This window comes from Pleurodeles waltl, unplaced genomic scaffold, assembly GCF_031143425.1.
Source record: "Pleurodeles waltl isolate 20211129_DDA unplaced genomic scaffold, aPleWal1.hap1.20221129 scaffold_180, whole genome shotgun sequence".
NCBI lineage: Eukaryota > Metazoa > Chordata > Amphibia > Caudata > Salamandridae > Pleurodeles > Pleurodeles waltl.
This window is the reverse complement of record NW_027149886.1, coordinates 223546-240821: the sequence shown is the minus strand read 5'-3', so window position 1 is coordinate 240821 and position 17276 is coordinate 223546. Positions and strand designations below refer to the sequence as shown.

The following is a 17276-nucleotide window of genomic DNA, read 5'->3' as shown; positions in this document are numbered from 1 at the left end:
TAAGGGAGAGGGAGTTTGTCTAAGGCATTCGTTTGCTGGATCTGGCAATGGATGCTCCCCCTCCGTGCAACCAGATGCGACCGGCCCCTGGAGAGATAAGGGCCCTGCAGGGTCTGCCCAAGGTGACCGACACACACGCTCAGTTATCTCCGGTGAGACCGAGTGCAACCCCACCTCCGTCTCGGCCCCAGCGAGCTGCCTCGCCTGGGTCATGGTGGAAAACCTAGGTGTGGGGGGGTGTAGGAAGAAGAGATCCCCTCGGACAAGATGGTGTTCCTCAGTGAGCCAGTCCCAGGCAGTCTCTCGCAAGTCAAAGAAAAAGGATTTTCTATTCATCAGAACCTTGAGGTGTGCGGGGGGGGGGAGGGAAAGGACAGCCTCATTGCTCTGAGCTTTTGCTTGACCGCTTCGTGTGAGTGGTGTTTATTCTGTATCTCTCGCTTATAGTCAGGAAAAATTTGAATTTTTGAGTTGTCCCACTGAAGATCAGGCTGCTCCCTTGCTTCTTTATAAGGATGATGTCTCACTCTTGAAAATTAAGGAAACTGACAATTTTTGGTCTCCTTTGCCCCGCCTTACCCTCCCTCCGGAGGAGGCTTAGGTGCTAGTGCTCTATGGGCCCGCTCAGCTGCAAACCAGGGAGACAGCGTATGATCCTGCAGCCAGGTTCAAAGCCACTGTTCCAGAAACTGCTAGGTCTTTTCCGCCCCCTCTGTGAATTCCACGAAACACAGGTTATTGCGCCTGGAGCGTTATTTTTTTATTTTGTTTGTTTTTTGTTTTTTATATATATTTTTTTCTCCAGCACCTTTGACCCTGTGGAGTTCGCCTGTGCGGGTCTGGCAGCTTTAGTTTTAAGGTCCGTGACCTCATCCTCTATTGTTAAGACACGGTCTTCCACCTCTTTAATGTGACCCACTGCTGTCTGCGTGTCTTGTCGCAACAGACCTACGTTTCCAGGCATTTCACCAATCTTAGTCTCTACGGCTTGTTGTGAGGATTGAATAGCCTGCAGAGTGGTGTCTAGCCCCTCTACCATGGGGTTCCCTTGTGCCACAGTGCTAGTTCCCTCAGCGCCCGTCTGGGTAGTCAACTGATCAGTATGTTGCTGGGATGCTGGTGGGTGTCTCCCGAGTCGATCCTTCCCCATTAGGCAGATGGATGAACCCAGGTGCTCCAACTCCAATGCGCTCTTTGTCACTGTGCCATAAGTGGGGCCATCTAGCACCAACCACTAGAGGATTGCTCGACCTCCTATACCACCGCTTTGCACTTGCCTGTATTTGTTTTGCCCTTTTCAAGGGAGTGCTCTCTGCTCTGAAGGGTTTGTGCTTTTGTGTGTCGGCAGAGGATAAGAAGAGTGGGGGGCATGATCACCCCTTCTGGCCTCCCCTTCTCAAGCCAGCTGCTCCTTTAGGGTTCACTTTGGGCCTACAGCTTTATTTTGAGCACGCAGTCCAGTTCTGGCCAGCCACTCACTGGTAAGTCGGACAGGTGTCCGTTTGCACTCTGTGGTTGTCATCTATCTTAGGCCCATCACCATCCAGGCCGCGGTGTTAGGAAACACTCTGCCCCCCCCCCCGATGTGCAGTCCCTTTTGAGGCATGACTTCTGTCTCTTGCCAGAGTGTCTTCTCTCTGGGGTTCACCCTCTCATCTGGTCACGTCTTGCGACCCCTCTCTGGCCCCAGCCACAGGCCAAGTACTCACCCTGGTCTGTTTTCTGCTTTAGGCTTGACTAGGGGAGCTCTCTGCCGACACCTCACTAGGCACCTCTTCGTCGCAGCCCTGCTGCCGTCTAGGCCTCTCGCCTCCCCTGCTGTCTTTCCCCAGACGGGGTGGTGTTTTAGCAGCCTCACTTATTGCAGGCAGCCAGTCTCTCCCAGCCGCCTCTTGTGCAGCCGGGTCTACCTGTGCAAATTCCTGCGCCTCACATCTCTGCCCGCCTGCTCCCGCCAGGCATGTAGCCTCAATCGGGCCCTGCCGTTCTGGCTGCCGCAATCTCCTCCTGGGGGTTTGGTCGCGCTGGTAAGGCGCGGAGTGTGAGGTATCCGGACTGACAGCAGTGGATGACGGAGGGGGTGTCATTAGAGTATGACTGCCATTTTGATGCCTGAAGCCACTTCTCAATGTTTTAGTCTTATTTCCATAACTGCCTCTATCACATAAGACAGTGAGATTAGGGATTGTCAATAGAAATCACCAATTTATGTGAAAGAAGTTTTTGGTTAATAGAGGACCTGATGGACAAGATGTAAGAGTGTAAAACTGCTCTGCTGCAGCAAATCAGTTTCAATCAGCCTGGTACTTACTCTGCATTCTTTCCCTTGCCCAAGCTGAATAGGAGTCCTAGGGAGGAATGCAAGAAGCAGTTACTATCCTCAACATTTCAGGATCGTAGTGCACTGAAGGCCTACTTCCTAACTAAGCATATTGCTTGTGTGTATTTTATCTAGTATCCTAATGGGTGTCCTTGGCTTGGAGATGGAGGTATGAGCTTGGCTAAGAGAAGCAATTTATTTGTAGGCGTTCGGGTCTTGTATTAACTAGGTTACAAATGTCGATCATTACAAACGTGAGTGCCCTCCCTTGCTTTTGTATGGGATTTACGATGGAAGTAAGCACCTTCCACTAGAATAGGGTTCCTCATTGGATATGTTTCCTGTATGCGAGTGTTCTTGTGCAATAGGTATTTTTTTTTGTTTACTCAGTAAATGCAGGATCATAGAGGTTTATTGGACAAAACGTATTGTGCGACCTTAGTCATATGCAAATGCTGCTTTGGCTTCATTTTGTGGGGGGTTGGGTTTGGAACTGGTATCCAGCAAATTAGCTGCTCTCCTGCTTAAGAGTGGGGCTCTAGAGTGTGAAGTAGAGGTTACTGCATCCACGCAGTCAAGTTTAGGCAATGCTTTACCCTATTTGAGAAACAATGCTGTCAGTAATTTCCTAGCGTATTCTGACCTGTAATCAAAAGTATAGGCTCTAGCTTACTATGCACAAACTGTCCTTGTTACCCAAAACATGTCTATGAGACATGTCTTACTCAAACTTGCGCACAATCCTTTCAGTAGTACACATAGGGCACTGACTCGGGTATAGCAGTGGGTATTTGCTCCAAACACATACTTGTCCATCGTCGAAAACCTATTGTTAACACTGTCAATAGTTGGAGTGGCTTTGGGTGAGCGATTGCTTATCATTGGTGGTATCCTTCTGCTTGCACCCAGGCAACTATTTTTCTGCATTTCTTCTTGCTTTCTCTCCCATGTGCTTCCTACCGCTCACACCCCTATCTCTGCCACTGGTCTTGACCTCAGAAAAGCTTGTCAGTTGTTTTCTCCTGTGCTGGGCTTTAAAAAAATAAATATATATATATATTTTTTTTAACCTGGTGTAGGAAAATGCCACTAATGGCATGGTTACCCCCTAACATTTTGCCTTTCGTTGATGCCAGCTTTGATTGAAAGTGTGCTGGGACCCTGCTAACCAGGCCCCAGCACCAGTGTTCTTTCCCTAGAACTGTACCTTTTGTCTCCACAATTGGCACAGCCCTGGCACACAGATATGTCCCTTGTAAAAGGTACCAAGGGCCCTGTGGCCAAGGAAGGGCTCTAAAGGCTGCAGCATGTATTATGCCACCCTGGGGACTCCTCAGCACATGCACACTGCCTCATAGCTTCTGTGTGCTGGCGGGGAGAAAGAAGACTAAGTAGACATGGCACTCCCCTCAGAGTGCCTTGCCCGCAACCCACTGCCTGTGGCATAGGTACATCACCCCTCTAGCAGGCCATACAGCCCTAAGGCAGGGTGCATTATACCACAGGTGAGGGCATAGCTGCATGAGCACTATTCCCCTACAGTGTCTAAGCCAATTCTTGGACATTGTAAGTGCAGGGTAGGCATACAGAGTATGTGGTCTGGGTGTTTGTCAAACACGAATTCACAGTTCCGTAATGGCTACACTGAATACTGGTAAGTTTGATATCAAACTTCTCAGCACAATAAATCCACGCTGAGGCCAGTGTGGGATTTATTGAGAAATGTACACAGGGGTCATCTTAAAGATGCCACCCTGCATGCCAGCCCAACTGCTAGTACTATGCTGACCGGTTTCTGCCAGCCTGCCACTTCCAGACCAGTTTCTGTCCACATGGGGCACGTGCCTTTGTGCACTCTGAGACCAGGAGCAAAGCCTGTCCTGGGTGTAGGTGCTTCACACCTCCCCCTGCAAGAACTGTAACACCTGGCTGTGAGCCCCAAAGGCTCAAGCCTGGTATTACGACGCCCCAGAGCACTCCAGCTAGTGGACCTGCCCGCCCAGGCACCCCAACCCACCAGCACAGCCCCCACTTTTGGCGGCAAGTCCAGGGAGATAATGAGAAAAACAAGGATGAGTCACCCCCTCAGCTAGGTCCACTCCTAAGGTCACCAGAGCTGGACTGACCCCCCCCCCCCCCCCTTAGAAACTCCTCGATCTTGTTTTGGAGGATTTAGCTGCCTAGGGGTGTGCCTCCCTTCCCAAAGGTAGGAGGCATAAGGAGGGTGTAGCCACCCTCCGGGACCATAGCAATTAGCTACTGCCCTCCAGCCCTAACACACCCCTAAATATAGTATTTTGGGGTGACCCTGAACCCAGGAAATCAGATTCCTGATGACCTACAAAGAAGGACTGCTGACCTGAAAACCCAGCAGAGAAGGAGGAAGGCGACAACTGCTTTGGTCCCAGCCCTACCGGCCTGTCCCTAGCTTCAAAGAACCTACACCAGCAACGCATCCTGCAGGCCCAGCGACCTCTGCCGACCCCGAGGACTGCCCTACAACTACAAAGAACCTAGAAACTCCAGCGGACCATCTTTAAAGGGACTCTCACCTTACTCTAGAAGCGTTAGTCCCCACCACTCTGCACCCGGTGCCCCTGGCCCGTGTCCAGAGAAACCAACGACCCAGAGAGGATCCCTAGGCGACTCTAATGTGTCCACCCTGGGCAAACCTCTCTGCATCCCCACGACGACGACCCCCCTGATTGCGACTACCCAGGACGAAGAAACCAGTTGCCTGGAAGAAGCACTGCACCCGCAGCCCACAGGCTTGTTAAGAACCGGAGCAATGACCAGCAGGCGGCCCTCACCCCTGCCCAGTCAGTGGCTGGCACGAGACCCCCCCCCCCCCCCCCCCCCCCCCCCCCACTCCCTCCCCTGGTGCCCTGGCTGCAACATCATTGACCCCCGGGTTCCTCCATTGAAATCCATTACAAACATGACGCCCTGTTTGCCCACTGCACCCGCCTGCCCTTGTGCCACTGAGGGTGTGCTTTGTGTGCTTACTTGGGACGACCTCCCCCCCCCCCCCCCCCCACACACACACACGCCTCATTGTGCTCTACTAAACCCCCGAGGACGCAGGTACTTACCTGCCAGCAGACTAGAACCGGAGCACCCCCTGTTTCCATAGGTGCCTATGTTCTTTGGGCCCCTCTTTGACTTCTGCACCTGTTCGGCCCTGTGTTGCTGTTACTGGGTGTTTGGGGTTTACTTGAACCCCCAACGGTGGGCTACCTATGCCCCAGAGACTGAACTTGTAAGTGCTCTACTTACCTCCCCCAGGAACTGTTGAATTTTCAGTGTCCACTTTTTTAAAATAGCTTATTGCTGTTTTATGCCAAACTGCGTACTTTACTGTTTTGATTCAAAGTCCTAGCTATACCTATGCAAAGTACCTTACATTTTAATGTACCTACCTGCAATTTGAATCTTGTGGTTCTAAAATAAATGGATACAAATATTTTTCTATATAAAAACCTATTGGCCTGGAGTGAAGTCATTGAGTGTGTGTTCTCATTTATTGCCTGTGTGTGTACAACAAATGCTTAACACTACCCTCTGATAAGCCTAACAGCTCGACCACACTACCACAAGTAGAACATTAGTATTATCTATTATTGCCTCTTTCAAGCCTCTTGCGGAACCCCTGGGCTCTGTGCACACTATCTCTCACTTTGAGATGGTATAGACAGAGCCAGCTTCCTACACCTGGCAACAGCAACTTGTTGTTAGGCAGTTCCTTCCTAAACAAAGCACTTTTGCACGCTTTTTATTATTTGTAAATTGCTTTTCAAAGATGTGAGTCTGCCATCTTAGAATGGTAAATAAAAATGTCCTTCCCAAGTATCATGATGCATGCACGCGTTCCTCAAGCTGGGGCTTGGGTGGCTAGGACTCGTATGGGATGGTGCTCATGTTTTTTCCAGTGCATCTAGTTAAGCCTTTTGAGAACCGCATTGGCTGATTTGGCAGGACCTAAAGGAGAGTCCCATTAGCTGTGCCAGTGCTTGTTTTTTGTTTTTCTCTCTCCATCCATTGAGCAAACTGGCCTCGGTGATCTTTCACTGAAGCAAGGGTCACCTGCAGTGGAGATGTTTTAGATAATGAATGCTCCAGGAGACTCCAGAATATAGTCTTGCATGTCCAGTTCATAGCGGAGACTGACTCTGCTGATTTAGTCTCTTCCCTCGCAGTGAACAAGTCCAAGTGTCTGTGAAATTAGAGCAAAGGTCTCTAAACCCGCTTTTATAGCTGTTTAACTGTTGTATGTTGCTACAACCTTAGCTGTTTAGTTTGAATCACCCAATAGGTTTCCTTTTTTTCGAGTTAAGAAAAATACCTACCTTTCGTCGCTGAGTTAGATTTGGCAGTCTGCGCTGCGTCCTGGGTAGGTTTGTGGTGGTTGCAAAATGGACAATAAAATTGCTATTTCTGGAGTTTTCTAGAATCGCTGAGTGTCTCGGTAGTTGTGCACGATGCCTGTTAGGTGTACTCTGGGTCTGTGACACGTACTATTGCACTTGCAGCAAAGATCTGTTTGTTCTTGCTGCCCGAACGATGTTTTTGCTTTATCCAGTCTTAATTGTTTTTCTCAAACCAAGACCCCCTCTCTTTTAATATTATAACTGCACACTTGCATTTTTATTGTTATTTTCCTTTGACTGTTTATTTCCGTAGTACTTTGATTGCGCTCTCCAGCGGTTATTACCTATTGTACCAACCGTTTTTGGTCTGGGTACTTTGCAGCCATTAAACTGTGAGCGCTGCCCACTGAGAAGGGCATTTGGAGTCTATTGGAGTTTTTCGAAATGTTGTTTTCCCTGATTTTGAAGTGTGACTACAATCGGTTTCTTGAATCTGGTGAGTGGGCAGCAGTAAGTAACTTGTATATCTGTATGCAAATATTCAGTGCAGTGTTCGGTGCAGATTGCGTTTTAATTCATACTTCTCAACTCTTGTAGATGTGTTGTGAGAATCCGGAGTTTGCAGTCTCAGAATGTCCCTGACTGTTTTTGTTTTCTCGCAGGTAAATAAAAAGGCACACCGCCTGCTTTTGAAGGACAGTTGCATCAGTGCAAGGTTTTTTAGTAAGGAGACTCCAGATTTATCACTGCTTGAGTTGAGAAGTATGTTATTTTTCTTTTTCTAAAATTATAGGGGCTCTCAGATTGGAACATGTAAAAGCGGGTTAAGAATTGGACTTAATATGGTGGTGGGGGGTTGAATACTAGAGGGAACGTATTATGACCTATCTTGCTCTGGCACTTACACTTGAATCACTATTGCAGAATAATTTAATTGTTGTATTCAGCCTGTCAATTTGGGTGGGGCACAGGTTTGGTGCAGATATACCATTTTCCTCAAAATGTTTTGAAAACAAATCTGTCAACCATTCACTTGAGTCGTACTGACAACTCAGGATATCGTTTTCTCAAGCATGTCCTTTTATTTATTACTTGATATTGTTTAAGCGGGTAGTTCTAAGGCTATAAAGTAAGGTCTTTCTGTCTGATCTCAGCTCCATTGTCACACGTTATATTCTTCTTTAAAAAAAAAAATTAAAAAAAAATATTCTGCATGCTACTGCTCTTAATTCCACAAGGCTGTCCAAGTGCTTGGTATCAGTGGTTGAAAGAAGACCCCCGCTGTTGATGGCCGCCAGTATCTACCTTGCTGTAAACTTATTCTGTTCATGTGGAAGAATGTTAAACGAATCTCTTGAATACTTGTTTAATGCGGGATAATCTTTGTGCCTCACGCCAGTTCTTCCGTTAGCAGAAGTGCATGCAGTGTTTTGTGTTCTCTGCTTTAGTTCTCGGTGTCCTGGGCTGCTCATGGACTGAGGATGGGAGTGCAGCCACCCTTGAGGAGACCTAGAACCCGGATGCGGAGTGGATGAAACCATTCTCTTTTAAAATGCAGTGTAAAATACAAATTTAATGAGCACAGTTGGGAGAAAGGCTATGTGCTTGCCTTTAATTTAAAGATTATGCATATGTTTTTTGTCTCAATGAAAGTGTTTCTATTGATTCTGGAATACTGTTTTATAGGAGCTACTACCTACTACCGCTGTCGAATGCTCTGACTTCTTACTTACGTGTTTGAACGATGCATAACTTCAATAGATAATCTGAGCAATAGTTGCTCCAAAATAATACTTGTTAACTTACCCCTTTAGCTAACGCTCATTTTTATAGAGCTTCTTACACTGACAAAAAGTACTTTAACGCCTTCAATTTTTTTTTCAATTTGGGACTCTAGTATGGTGAATGCTAGGCACCAGTGCAGAGCTCCTGTTGTATACTTGCAAATCTAAATAGTGACATGGATGAAGCCCACTGCCTGTGAGCGCTTCGAACTCCCGTGTCGTGCATGTAGTCTTTGTTTTTGGAAAATTTATGGTAGCATGTCCTAAAATCATTTGCCAAAGCAGCACTTAATGGTTAAACTTATTGTTCGATCTGTAATTTTTATTTTCTTCCGCACTGCAAACTGCGCAGATTGGTCTCTTATGTAAGTGCCCTTTCTTGTAGGAAGTTCTCCAGTGCCTTTTGCCATGCTAGTTCGATCAGGCACTGCATAAACCGTAAAGGCAAGGCGTTGTACTCTTTTTGGTGTGGCATTTTGGTAATATATGATATGCAAGGAAGTAGGGTGTATGTCCATTTCAGAGATTACTGTTGGGGATTCGGAGGTGAGATGCATGTAATGTCTCATTTTTAATGCCTGACTAACCTTCCGCTCCTTGTTTCGTAGGGGAGCGTGTTTTGTGTTTCCACGGACCTCTCCTTTATGAAGCCAAGGTATGTGTGCCTTTTTTTTTTTGGATGACCTTAAAAATGACCTGCATTACAAAGCACCTTGTTTACCCTTGTGTTGTCCTTTCTTTTCCCTTTGGCCTACCTCCACTTGTAATACTTGTGTGTTTTCCTGGACCGAGACTACATTGTTTTGAGAATTGAACCCCATTATGTTAAGACCTAAAGAAAGCATCTATTTTGTGTTCGGCTGAGAAACATGCCTATTTTAATGCTTTACACTTGCACACCCACAACTACGTTCACAAAGGTTATAGTTGACGAGGCAGTGATTTTTATGGACTTGGGGAACATTAGTCATATGGCGTTCACCTTGATAGTCTGAATTCTAGTTCTTGCTATGTGTTTTGCAGTTGCTCCTGACATGCAGTATTGTAGGACAGTGTTGTCCAACCTTTTTATCGCCGCGGAGCAGTAAATGTTTGATCATTTTTCCGTGGCCCGCTTGTCCCATTGTGTGACAAGCGGGCCACGGAAAAATGATCAAACATTTACCGCCCGCCACAGTGGGGCGGCCCGGTGCCGATTGATCCACGGACCGGCACCGGTCCGCGGCCCGGGGGTTGGGGAACACTGTTGTAGGATACTGTTCCTTAGTTTGAAGCAATAGCTACAAAAATCCGTATAATGGAAAACTTTCTCTGCTTTGCCTCTTCTCTTTAGGGAGTTGTTAAGCAGTTAATTCAGCTTCAAGCATATAGGTGACGAGTGTGGAATTATTTAATAAAATATCTACTTGTCCTGTTAAAAAAACCAAATATCTATTTGTCCCTTTAATGCCATGCAGTGCGGCAACAAATAATGGCAGTAACCTCATTATATAGGAGGTCTGATATTAGGCTCTTATTATGCCAGTGTTAATGCTATAATAGGGCTTGAATACTAGCAGTTTCCTTAGATTGCCACAATTCTGTAGATCTACCTACTGGCGCTGGAGGTAGCGGTAAGCAAGTGCTGGAGTTATAAATGCCTTTTGAGTCTGTGCAAACCTACTAACTTGCATGTTTTAAGGGTTTTCACCAGCTCTCTATGATCTTTTCCCACGCTGCGGAAGGTTGGAAATATACTCCTGACAGGGACAGAAGTAGAACTTCTTCCAGGGTTGAAAAAAAAAAAAAGTGGTTAAAGGGAAAGTGAGCTTGTAAACGCTCAACAGATTTTCTCATGAGCAAATCTACTTACTCATGCTAAAATATAGTTCACAAATATTTTCTAGGAGCACGATTTCCTGGTCTACTTCTGTGAATTCATGAAATACAGAAATCTGCACTAATGCAACAGCATATACCATGAATGCACTTTTGTGACCTTCTTTAATAAGTGGGCCCCTAATTGGGACTGACACTAACCAAGACTTTTATTTAATTAAAATTCTCGCTCACTGTGAGTGATAGCAACCTGCTCTCTCACAAGGAGCATATCAGCACACAAAGTATATTTGTTCAGTGCCAGGAATTATTACTGCGCCAATGTGGGCTTTTGCTTTGTGCCAATGTTTGTTGCAGTGGTGAGGACCCAACGTCTCCCACAACAATATAGTTCTACAAAAACCATAACAAGACATGTTAACAACCATAAGTAGGACCATTGGAATTATGCGGCAGGAAAGTCTAATTTTGCGACAGTGTAGATTAAATTAAGCGACAAGAAAAGGCAAATTATGCTGCATGATCCAGCACATTTTGTAATAGTATGCCTTCTTTATTTCATCGTTTTTAAACTTTGTAACAATCTTTAGGCATTAGTTGCACCTCATTAGTACCAGTTTGATGCCCAGGTATAGCTGTAAGCAATAGAAAAGTAACCCATCCATCTTTGCAAAGAGTCTTTCACTGAGTGGCAACACGTCTTCGGATTTTTAGTTACTTTTGAACCGTTTGAGCTAGAATTAAGAGTTAAAATCTGCAGACTATGGGGCAGATCTACTAATATGCGATAATTGCTGCAGCCACACAACCGCACAATTCCAGTGACCCTGGCCGTAAGACTAATCACCATTATCGTACCAATTGGCTTAGCCAATGCTTGTTTATTTTCATATTTCGCACGATCTTGTTGAAACTAGTTACTGATTTTCCATTATGCATATTTTTTTTGAATTACTGCCATGCATCAACACATTTTACTAAATGATGCTGCAAAGAAAGGGCACCTAAAATTTCACAGTAATTTTGCAAAACATTTTTTTTTCCTAGCAGTATTTGTTTTTTGGGAACATTTTATTTTGAAAGCAATTAATCATCTATCTTGCTTTCAATCTTCTGCAATTTTTCTCATCTAATCGGGGTGTTCTGGGAGCATTATACGTAGCCTCATATTGTTAAACTTTTACAAATGTGTTGATTCCCTTTTTTTTTTTTTCCTGGAACCACCGTCAGTAGTGCAGTTCCAACTTAAAACATTTATTTATAGCGCTTATCCTCATAATAAAGGCTCTGCATTAATGAACCAGAAATACGAGTTAAAACAGCATTAACAGATGGACTCGCATATTACCTCAACTGCAGACAATTCCCTTCCCTGCTCCGTAATGTAAGCTGGCAGACAAAGGGTTTGTGCTGTAGGGGGTTGGGCCTACTTGTCCCACTGACAAAATAAACATGACAACCTGTCACCAGACAATTTCCTGGGCGTCTGGCTATAGGAATTGCACACCCCTAGGTGATTAAACAGTAGTTCATGGAACAAGGGACAAAATTACACACACCTGGTAGCTCTTGCTTACATATGTTAATGGATATCCTTGTGGATTTGTTAAGTTTTCGTAGTAAATGCTCATCATATCTAATTATGGTTCAACTTGAACAGAACTATTTTCCATTGCTTTCTTTCAGTGTGTGAAGGTTTCCATAAAGGAGAAGCAAGTGAAATACTTTATACACTACAGCGGTTGGAATAAGAAGTAAGTACTCAATGGCTCAAAAGACTGGCTTGTTGTAACCTGATCATTGGACATTTTTCTACTTCAGTCAATGGGCTTTACTGGATTTTGTTAAATTTTCTGTACATCTATATTTTGCCCATCTAATACCAAGAACCTATTCAGTGTGAAATCATGTTACTGGGAAGACTGACACTCGGGTAAAGTAGCCAGAAAATTAAAATAGCCCCCACTTTCAACTGAAGCGCCGTTGTCACCAAGCAAGTGAAGAAGCAGTTGAGCTGAACCCTCCCTAAAACAGCTTCCTTGTCTATTCCATACATGCGTCTGTCGATTCGGTCTTTCACCCTTTGATCCACCTGCTGATAGCCAGTGTATCACTTACTTTGTCATCCTTTCAGTCTTTCATTCAGAGTCTTTCCCTGTTTCCTCCATCCAACCGGCTGTCCGTCCATCCACTCTACCATTCATCCAGTCTGTCACTCATCCAGACTGTCTGACATCCAATTAGATGTTCATCCTCCGAACCCCACGCTCCATCACCACTCAGTCCGTTCTGTTGTCCACTCCTCCATCCATTGTCCTCTTCCTCTCCATCCATTCTCCTCTACCCATCTTTTCATCCATCCATTCATCTTTTCACCCACTCATCCATCCCTTTACTCTGCCATCCTTTCACTTATCCATCCACTTACATCCGTACTTCTTTCCACCCATCCTTCCAATATTCCTTCTTTTTTCCACTTTGTTTTACCCAGCTGTCAATTCCCTTGTTCCTGCTTGCTCTTCTGTTTGCAACTCGGGAATAAAGTGTATATAGAAGAGGCCCATAAAGAACCCCACCCCCACTCCAGCTTCTAAAGTGTGGGGTTCACAGCTCCTCTGCAGACAAGGAGTGGCTTCCTAACAGTCGATAAAGCTCTCAGGAATATTTCCAATGTGAAATTGCTACAAGATCTGAAGTACGTGGTGACTAATACCAATGTGTGTGTTTTTTATTTTTTATTATTCTCTACTGCAGCACTGGCCATAGTCCCTTTCCATGGTTTTGTGTTAATTTGTATTCCCTTTGCTAATCTTTTGAAAATTGAATCTGTGTAAGAACATTTGGATAATGAGCAGTAGGAAAGGAACTTAAGTTCTTGCTATAGCAGAAGGTCGAACTCTGGCTGTAAGATTCGGAGTGGTCCAAGGAGCAAAGGTCCTTTTCATTCAACCTTTTCAAGCCCCACATATGTGATTTTAACCTACCAAATTCAATTGATAATCTCTTGCTCCAAATCCAGATTTGGTCTCTCAATGGCAGCAAACTCGTGTACAGCTTAGTTCCCTCTTTAATGGCCACCCATGCTGAAAAGAGCTGCAGTGGACACATCTTCTTAACTGAAATTTCTATATTGACTTGAGTAGTGTGTTACAACCTTACTAAGGGTTTTAAACCAATAAATAGATAGCTTCCAGCTTTTTGCTTTGTATTGTTTTGTGTAGGTGTGCCTAATGTTATAAATTCATATCTACTAGTGCCATTTGTGAACTGTGTGTTAGCTGTGGGCTTGAACTGCCTTTATTAAATGTAACGTTCTACGTTGACCAGCTGCTTCCTTCTGGTCGTACCTGGACACTCACCTTTGGCACCAGTGTTCCTCAACATATTCCAATCCAGTAACTTAGAAGCTGTGAAGAAAAGGAAGGTGATATAACCATAATTTAGAAAAGAAAACATGAACTTTAACTTCAGCGCCAAGGACTGATTGCTTAGGTGTAATTATCATGATCAACGCCCTATTCCTCCTGTGTTTTTTTTTTTTTTTTTTTTTTTTTTTTAAACCACAATTGCCAATGACAATTTTCCTACTGCAGCAATCTAGCCATTCATTTAGCATGAGATAAGTTGGTGCTGAGCACTTAGTTATTTGGAGACACATAGGCGGTTGGTCTGTTTTTCGCTTTGTTTTGTCCAATCCAGGGATTTGTTACTTGATATGTTTTCTCTCATCAGCTGGGATGAGTGGGTGCCAGAGAGCAGAGTACTTAAATACGTGGAAACCAACCTGCAGAAGCAGAAGGAACTTCAGAAGGCTAATCAGTAAGTACTTATTGCCATTGCCCAGCACCTTGCATGCATCTCCTTGTTTAGGAGTGATAACTAGACGAATGCAGCAGAAATATGAGCTATTCTCCTTCATATTAAACTTGTTCAAGGCATTGATTGAGGGAGGATGCATCTTAAAGAAATCCTTGGCAAATTCAGTAGATCTGGCTTCAATGTGCCAGTGTGTACAGCCTGAGCATATGAAAGCAAGACAGGCAATGAAAATCAGAATGTATTGTATTGTATTGTAATCGTATTTATATAGCGCTTACTACCGCTGACGAGGCGTCGAAGCGCTTTTCGATGAGTAGCATGCTACTCCGGTACCCAACAAGGATTAGTGATGGATTAGTATAATTTAAATAAGGAGTACAGTTTTAGTATTATTATGAGTTAATTTGAGTTGCGGATATGAGAGTTTGTTAGTTAGATTGACTGGAGTAATGGAGGGGTGGAGGAGGAAAGAAATCCAGAAGTGTTAGTTGGGAGTTTATCCTTCATTTACTCAATCCAAAGGCTTGAGATGAATAAAAGGGGAGCGGAGGAGAAAGAGGATGTGGCAGGGTTAGGGAGAGCATAGTAGCAGGGTGAGATGAATGCAGGAGAATTTAGTAGGGTTGTGTGGGAGGTCACAGAGGTAGAGTGAGGTTTGGTGAGTTAGATGTGGAGGTGGAGGGAAGAGCTTAGGCAGAGATATTTAGGAGATGAAAGTGGTCGAAGGGATTTGGGATGAGTCCGAGTGAGAATGGAGGATAGTTTGATAGAGACATGACATAAGAGTGATGAGTAGATAAGTGTGATAAAAAGAGAGCAGAAATTCATAGATATCTAGTATAACAACCCATGCAATGATCCACAAACATGCCAGGCGCAGAAACAACATATACACATACATACACATATATATATATTTATACACACACACGAATACACACACATATGCACATACAATACATAATTAGAATCATGGGTAAAAAATACTTAGTCAGACAGGTTTAAAAGAGTGTGTGTGTGTATTTTATTGTTATTGGTTTAGTTTCTGTAAAATGAGCATCGTGGCCTACCCAACCGGAGTATTTTCTACGAGTATGTCAGTAAGCGTTACCTAGCATGTTTTATACGCCCCGTTTATATTGTACACTAAGGGTACGTGATGGGCCACGGGGTAAGCGTCTCCAGCAACCTTGTGTGCCTTTGGCAATGTGATTGTTACTAGTGCGTCTTTGAGGAGATGTCCTTGTGCTTCTGAGCATCAACAACACACCACCGGAATCGGCGGTAAACGCATTGGGGTCGTTTTGGAAAGCTGTCCATCATCCTGGTAAAAGGCGGGAATTCCTTTACCTACTTCGAGGGTGGACAGGGCGTGGCTCAGCGGGCGGAGCTTACAGGTGCTTTATGAAGGGAGAAACCTTCTACTCTGTGTCTCCAGGAGAGGAAGATAGAAACCACGCGTCACAGTCAGATACAGATTACGCTCCAGTGCATCATCAGTTCACCTCCAGGAAGGATTCTAGTTCTTTTCTGCTATGGGATCTCTGAGCGCACAGCCGTGCTTTATCTTTGCCAAGCCCAAGAGTTAGGGTGGCTTGTCCTTTCCAGAAAGCGGAGCTTCAACTGCGGCACCTGCTACGATTATATAGTACACTAGGGGTTCGTGAACCAGAGCGTCACAGTCAGATACAGATTACGCTCCAGTACATCATCAGTTCACCTCCAGGAAGGATTCTAGATCTTTTTCTGCTATGGGATCTCTGAGCGCACAGCCTTGCTTTATCTTTGCCAAGCCCAAGAGTTAGGGTGGCTGGTCCTATTCCAGAAAGCTGAGCTTCAACTGCGGCACCTGCTACGTTTATATTTCTAAGTGCTTTCTGTTGAGGTTTAGTTTCTGTAAAATGAGCATCGTGGCCTACCCAACCGGAGTATTTTCTACGAGTATGTCAGTAAGCGTTACCTATCATGTTTTATACGCCCTGTTTATATTGTACACTAGGGGTACGAGATGGGCCACGGGGTAAAACGTCTCCAGCAACCTTGTGTGCCTTTGGTAATGTTATTGTTACTAGTGCGTCTTTGTGGAGATGTCCTCGTGCTTCTGCGCATCAACAACGCACCACGTGAATCGGCGGTAAACGCAGTGGGGTCGTTTTGGAAAGCTGTCCATCATCCTGGTAAAAGGCGGGAGCGCACAGCCTTGCTTTATCTTTGCCAAGTCTGAGAGTTAGGGTGGCTTGTCCTTTCCAGAAGCTGAGCTTCAACTGTATTGAAGTTCCTCATGGATCAGTACAGTTTTCTTTGTATTTCAAATAAAGAGGATTGTGAAGTAGTCCCTCTTGCAATTCAGTAGAGGTGAAATCCTACACCCCAATTGTCAATAGCATGATTGATCCAAGGAGTGATTGACGGACTCAGTGGCTAAAAGATGCTGGTTGAACACTTCTCTCTTTGTATTGTAAGCAGTAGGCCGATTTGACAATTGCCCTGTTAAAATCGAAACCTAAAAATTGCATTTGGTGTCTCGGATCCCTTTAGCTGTGGGTAAGTCACCTTGGAGCTATTCAGTGCAATATAGGCAGTATACCACTGCTTGATAGACATGTAGCGATTTGTGCATCTTTGAAATTTTGGCCTTTGTGCACGTCTTGTTGAGAGAGTGTGTGTGTGTGTGTGTGTGTGTACATATATATATATATATATATATATATATATATATGTATGTTCGATGGCATGTGTAGCTGCAGATACACATGCTTTGCACATCCCGCCATCTAGTGTTGGGCTCGGAGTGTTACAAGTTGTTTTTCTTCGAAGAAGTCTTTTTCGAGTCACGAGATCGAGGGACTCCTCCCCTTTCGGCTCCATTGCCCATGGGCGTCGACTCCATCTTAGATTGTTTTCTTTCCGCCATCGGGTTCGGACGTGTTCCTTTTCGCTCCGCGTTTCGGTTCGGAAAGATAGTTAGAATCTCGGAAAATTTGACGGTATTGTTTGCGTTCGGTATCGGGTTAGTTACAACAGATCGACACCGAATTTTTAAGTGCTCCGGTGGCCCTTTGGGGTTTTCGATTCCCCCGTCAGGGCCTGGTCGGCCCGACCACATGTCTCTTCAAGGCTAATGGAACGGACCCCATTCCGCTTCTGCCCCAAATGTCACAACAAGTA

The 17276-nt window shown here is 44.9% G+C and overlaps 1 protein-coding gene across 1 annotated transcript in view; it reads left to right on the top strand.

The window, feature by feature from the left end:
• The window catches only part of LOC138274391 (mortality factor 4-like protein 1), a gene marked incomplete at its 3' end in the record, with an annotated part of 291700 nt that overhangs the window by 58772 nt on the left and 215652 nt on the right, over positions 1-17276 (top strand). The window contains exons 3-6 of the mRNA XM_069218984.1: positions 7350-7449; positions 9080-9126; positions 11976-12043; positions 14022-14108. Of these exons, the coding sequence (XP_069075085.1) occupies positions 7350-7449; positions 9080-9126; positions 11976-12043; positions 14022-14108 (302 nt within the window). The remainder of the gene's footprint in view (positions 1-7349; positions 7450-9079; positions 9127-11975; positions 12044-14021; positions 14109-17276) is intronic.